This window comes from Gossypium raimondii, chromosome 10, assembly GCF_025698545.1.
Source record: "Gossypium raimondii isolate GPD5lz chromosome 10, ASM2569854v1, whole genome shotgun sequence".
Classification (NCBI taxonomy): Eukaryota; Viridiplantae; Streptophyta; class Magnoliopsida; order Malvales; family Malvaceae; genus Gossypium; species Gossypium raimondii.
The window spans coordinates 50,792,863-50,798,973 of NC_068574.1; the positions used below are offsets into that span (position 1 = coordinate 50,792,863).

Below are 6,111 nucleotides of genomic sequence, written 5' to 3' on the forward strand. Positions count from 1 at the left end.
AGAACATGGGATATTGTGAAACTTCCTAAAGGTAAAAAGGTTGTTCGTTGTAAATGGGTGTTTAAAAAAAAAGAAGGGACTCTAGGAGTTGAAGAACCCAGATATAAAGTAAGGCTTGTTGCAATGGGTTACAGTCAAATTCAAGGAATGGACTTCACAGATGTGTTCTCCCCAATTGTAAAGCATAGTTCGATTCGAGCTTTGCTTGGTATTGTGGTCATACATGATTTGGAGCTTGAGCAGTTAGATGTAAAAACTGTATTTTTGCATGGAGAACTTGATGATGATATTTACATGCAACAACCAGAGGGTTTTACAATCTCAGAAAAAATAGGACTATGTTTGCTTGCTGAAAAAGTTCCTTTACAATTTGAAACAGTCACCAAGACAGTGGTACAAGAGGTTTGATTCCTTTATAACTTCTCATGATTTCAAAAGAAGTAGTTTTGACAGTTGTGTTTACTTTAAGAAAAACAGTGATAGTTCTTTTGTGTATCTACTCTTTTATGTTGATGACATGTTGATAGCAGCAAAAGATAAAGGAGAGATAAGAAAGGTCAAAGCCTAACTAAGTGAAAAATTTGAGATGAAAGATTTGTGACCAGCAAAGAAGATACTTGGTATGGAGATTCTCAAAGATAGAAAAGCAAGTAAATTGTACCTAAGTCAGAAAGGGGTACATTGAGAAAGTTATTTACAGGCTCAATATGCAGAGTGCTAAGCCTATTAGTATTCCTTTAGCAGCCCATTTCAGACTTTCATCTGATTTGTCTCCACAGTCAGATGATGAGATTGAGTACATGTCACATGTTCCATACTCTAATGCAGCGGGATCTCTCATGTATGTTATGGTTTGTTCACGTCCAGATTTATCATATGCAATTAGTGTAGTTAGTAGATACATAGCGAATCCCGGTAAAGAACATTGGAAAGAAGTTTAGTGGATTTTAATATACTTACGAGGTACTACTGATGTTTTCTTACAGTTTGGAAGAACTAGAGATGAAGTCATTGGATATGTTGATGCTGATTTTACTGGAGACCTTGATAGAAGAAGATCTCTCACAGGTTATGTCTTTACAATCGAAGGTTGTGCAATCAGTTGGAAAGCCGCTTTGCAAAATACAGTCACTTTGTCTACCACTGAAGCTAAGTACATGGCGATTATTGAGGCTTGTAAAGAAGTTATTTGGTTGAAAGGACTCTTTAGTGAACTCAATGAAGACCTTCAAATCAGTACAGGATTTTGTGACAGTTAGAGTGCCATCTTCCTTACAAAAGATCAAATGTTTCATGAGAGTACAAAACACATTGATGTTCAGTATCATTTTGTTCGTGATATTATTGCTCGTGGTGATATTGTTGTGAGCAAAATTAGTACTCATGAAAATCCTGCAGATATGATGACTAAGTCACTTCCTATAACCAAGTTTGAGCATTGCTTAGACTTGGTTGGTATTCATTGTTGAAGTTAAACCCTTAAGGGGTTTTATGAAAGAGGTGAAAAACTTGTTCGTTAAGAATTCGTGTCAAGGTGGAGATTGTTAAAGTTGTGTGACCCAAATTGTAAGAGATTGTTTGCAAGTCAAGTTAAACAAAATATATCTTCTTTCTAGAAGATTTAGTATTTATGAGTATAATATATTTAGCATTTATTAGCATAATATATTCTACTTTGATTAGAATTAGGTTTTTTCAACCTATAAATAGATGTAGTCGAAACTCTTTTGTAATTATTCAAATTTGACATAGTAAATTTTCTTCTCTTTTGCCCGTGGTTTTTTCCCGAAAGGGTTTCCACGTAAAAATCTGTGTGTTCTTTATTTTTATTTCTCTTTTCTTTGCAATATATTGTCATTACCGACGTTCTATTTTCACAAGTTGTTTAAACAAGAGTTGAGATAGAAAGTTGGGACAATGATATTTTGCAAATAGAGTAAAGCAAGGAGAACACAGGATGTTTGTCAATATAGTTTGGATTCATTGATCTTTATCTTTGTGGAGCTTCGCTCAAAGAATGATTTTATTTAATAATTCACTCAAAAAAATTATTAGCTTAAACGCAATCTATCTTCGCAATGAAAGATAATTGCAACCATGATAATTTCAATCCCAAAATTGAACTCAATTTGTTACAATTACTCTCTCAAAAACCTTATAATACAAACAATGCCTAAGGGTGCAAAAATACTAACTCGAATCATGAAACAAAGTCAAAGTTTTCAACAATTATCAAAGCAATATTTATTCCAAAGAAACAAAAAAAATGCCAACAAAAAAGAATTGAAAGTACTTCCCTATAGGCATAACTCACTAAAAGAAGAAACAAATCAGGGGCTAAATGAATTCCAAGTTGTTGAGCTCGCCGGAGGATTCAAACTTAGGTCATACTTTAATCATTTGTTACTATTATAATATCAGAACTATAATATCTGAAAGATAAAATAAAAATTTAAATCACATGCAGCTTAAAAGGATTCAGCTTTGCTATCCATTACAGACTCATAAATAAACTAAACAAAACCTTACAAAAATTTGTTGGTTGGTCCATTTACAAAACTGTAACGATACATTGAGGAATGGTAGTCTCAAAAGTAACTAGACTGAAATTGTAAGAGTTCAAGCTGGGCCAACAATTTTGCAGTCGTTGATTTTAGCCTGGGATCACCCTTTTGAGCTAAATCAATTAGCACCACTTGCGCTGATTCCCCATACTTCACTCTAAGTTCCTCTACTCCGAATACCCTTTCCAATATCCAAAGCGCTTTTTCCTGAGCCTTCACACTTGCGGTTTCCATGATTTTGATAATCGCTTCCACGCCTGCGTTTTTAGCAATGTAATCGCTTCCGTTTTCCCAGATTTCGTCTTGCAATAGCGTTGCCATTGCATTCAGAACGGCTTCATCAGCTTCCCTTTCCTTGCCTTCCAGGATTTGTATCAATGGCGGGATTGCACCCGCTTTCACCAAACAAAACGTGTTGTTAACAATGCAGTACCCGTCGTGGACGTTGCAGAACGCTGCTGCCGATGGAGGGACACAGAACCAACTTTTCTTTTTCGATTTCCGAAGTGATACCGAGTTCTGTGATAGCTGCGCGAGTGCGGCCGCGGCTCGGCATTTTGCTACTAATGATCCGCAAGATAGCAGCTTGACGAGCAATGGGATCGCCTCGTTTTGTGCTGCGAGAAGCTGTAGTTTTTTATCTGAAGGAACTGTGAATCGAATAAGTACGCCCGCAACACCTTCTGCTAATGAATTCGATATCATTGAAGGGCTTGAATTCATCATGGATATCAAAATTGGTAGCAGATTTGATTTCTTAAGAACTTCAGTCGCTTTCTTATTGCTGATTGGTATGTTGCTCAGTATGCCAACTGCAGCAGCCTTATCAGTCTCCAATGGTGATGATGAGATAATGTTAACAATGGTGTTCAAATGGCTTTCTCTGAGCTGTTCGGTCAATTCTTCCGGTAAATGTTGCGAGAGAGTGTAAAGCAAATCCAATGCGCCGGTCCTGATTTTCATGTTGCTTTCTGTTAGAAATGGTAGAAGAAGATGAATCACACCGTTTTCCTTCATTTTACTTCTAACTTTCGATGCATTAGGATGGCCTGCAATGCTATTCAGTGCTTGCAGAAGGTGACATTGAATTTTAGGACTTGAGAGGTTTAAAAGGGAGAGCATTTGCTGTGCTACATCTTGATTAACAAGAATTGATTCTGACTTTGCGATTCGTGCAAGAATTGCTGAAGCTGGCTCCCGGAGAGTCATGAGCACGGATGTTACAGAGAAAAGGAGCTGAAGCAGAGATACCACTATACCGGAATTGATCAACCGTTGTACATTTTCTGACAAATTCGACAAATTTTGCAATGCATTCAGTGCAGATAACTTCGCTTCAAGCTTTCCGGCATTGAACATCTTTACGAGAGGCTCGACCGCTTCATCTTCTCCAAGGGAAGCTCTACTTTGATCTGTTAGCTCCATTCTCGATAACGCAGTTGCCATGAGGATCTTACTCATGTCGGAGCCTGGCAAGACATTAGAATTTACTATACATTCTAATATCAACAATCAAATGCAGCAAATAAAGGGCATTTTTGTGTTACCTTCCTTCAAGTAGTGCACTAACGGTTTGAAATAACCGGCTTCGGCCATATGAAGCGCATTCTGCGTATTGCTCGACAACGCATTTAACAACTTCCCTGCATTGCTTGAAGCAATTGGATCGTCGCCATTAAGCATTGTAACTAACATAACAATGCATCCCTGAATTCGACCAAGCCGTCTCCAAACTGCTTGAAGGTCTGATAGATCAAGCAACAGCCCTACAGCTTCCCTCCTCTCTTCCGTATCTCGTGTCAACGATTTCACCAATGCCGATAACGATGCTGCATCTGCCATCTTCTCCTGTTAACTAGCATACAGTGTAAGACAGACTAACAAGTAAATATTCAACTGAAAATATCAAGGCAAAATAAAAAAATTAGTTCACCTTGTTTTCGGAATTTTCGGAAGCAAGTTTTTGCAATATCCGAAGAATGATCAACCGGTTGTTCGGCTTACATGAACTCAACCTATTCACTAGAATGAGAACAATGCCTCCTTCATTTATCCATTCATTCGTAATCAATCCTTGCCTAATCGACTCGTTAAACCACAAAAGCGCGAAATTGAACTCTTCATCATCGCCATACTTGAGTTGCAAGATGACATCGTCGATAGTAAGATTTGATCTTTCCTCTATGATTTCAGTTCTTTCTTCCTCAATTTCTGTCTCTGATGCATTGGCAGTGACAAACTCATATCCATGGCTTGGACTAGGAGGCCGACTCGAGCTCGGACTCGGTCCCAGACTTGGACTAGAACTCGGAGCTAAGCTTCCATTGAACCTGACATTCATGAATTCCTTATGCAATGCACTGATCTTTTCTTTCATTTCCAGATGAAGATCAATGCTAGCAAACAACACGAGGCCTAAGGATCTCCCAAGATCTTGTGTCACATTTTCAATCCATGTATTCGGTTGCTTTGAATCAGGGCTTTTGATCAAAGTCTTCACACGCTGAAGCTCTTTCTCGATCGATTCAATCGCTTTTCGGATCGTTCTCGTGTCCATAACATCTTTGTTATCCTTGATATCACTCAAAATTAAACCAAGTTTATTGAGAAGACATGAGAATTCAATGAATAATCCCTTCTCTGAGTCTTTAGCAATTGAGGACACCTCTTCTACTGAGGCTACTAGCTCGGATATAAGTTCAGGGAAGGCTCTGGAATCAGTTTTTTTCATTTTCAAGGACCGGGTTTAAAAAAAAACAAAAAACAAAGATGTCAATGAATTTCCAGAGAAAAAGAAAAGGTTTTCCAGGAAAAAACAGAGGATTTTCCGAGAAAGAAAACCGAGGATTTTCCAGGGTCTAAAAAGAGGTCAAACAAGAGCAGGGTTTTGTAGACTCAGAATCAAAAAGAAACTTTACAAACTTCAAATATCTTATATCACTAAAAATTTAACAAATTAGCACATAAAATAATTCAATGAATGAAAAAAGAACAAAGGGAAGAAAAAAAAGGAAAACAGAGGATTTTCCCAGAGTTCTAAACAGAGGTCAAACAGGAACAGGGGCTGCAAATTCAGAAATAACAGGAACTTTTACATGCTTCAAAGATCTTGTACATGGAAATTTACAAACAAATTTAGATTTATATACACACAAAAAAGGGTAACTAATTAAGGGTGAAGAAAAGAGAAGGAACTTAACCTGAAGATTGGAAGAGAAAAAGAGTGAGAAAAAAGACTAAGAAATTGAATCTTAATTCCAGTGTTAGAAATAGAGGACATTAAACGATGAAAATGTTGGGGATGGAAGGTTGTAATTTGGAGTTATGTGGAGAAGAGTATCTTCCTTGGCAATGTCAGTGTCAGCTGGCTATTGACCTTTTTATCTGCCTTATTTATTACTAAATCTTATGCTTCAATTTTATTTTGAGAAGACCAAGTCAAAATAAATAAATTATTTAAAATTAATTTCATATGTATTTTTGTTTTTGTTCTTTTCCTTGTTTTTTCTTCTTTAAAAACATGATTATAAATAAGTTAAAATATGTT

The 6,111-nt window shown here is 36.9% G+C and overlaps 1 protein-coding gene across 1 annotated transcript; it reads right to left on the reverse strand.

Moving 5' to 3' along the window:
* Positions 1–2,468: 2,468 nt before the first annotated feature.
* On the reverse strand, positions 2,469–5,897 carry LOC105777773 (U-box domain-containing protein 44). Its single transcript, XM_012601231.2, has 3 exons — positions 4,498–5,897; positions 4,112–4,412; positions 2,469–4,033 (listed from the first exon to the last, which is right to left on the reverse strand). The coding sequence occupies exons 1-3, from the start codon at positions 5,293–5,295 to the stop codon at positions 2,589–2,591; spliced, it is 2,544 nt and encodes an 847-aa protein (XP_012456685.1). The 5' UTR covers positions 5,296–5,897; the 3' UTR covers positions 2,469–2,588.
* Between the last annotated feature and the right edge of the window lie 214 nt (positions 5,898–6,111).

Coding starts and splice junctions, on each gene's coding strand:
- LOC105777773 (XM_012601231.2), bottom strand. CDS start 5,295: ATGAAAAAAACTGATTCCAGAGCCTTCCCTGAACTTATATCCGAGCTA. Junction 4,413..4,497: donor CCGAAAATTCCGAAAACAAG/GTGAACTAATTT, acceptor GCTAGTTAACAG/GAGAAGATGGCAGATGCAGC. Junction 4,034..4,111: donor AGTGCACTACTTGAAGGAAG/GTAACACAAAAA, acceptor ATGTCTTGCCAG/GCTCCGACATGAGTAAGATC.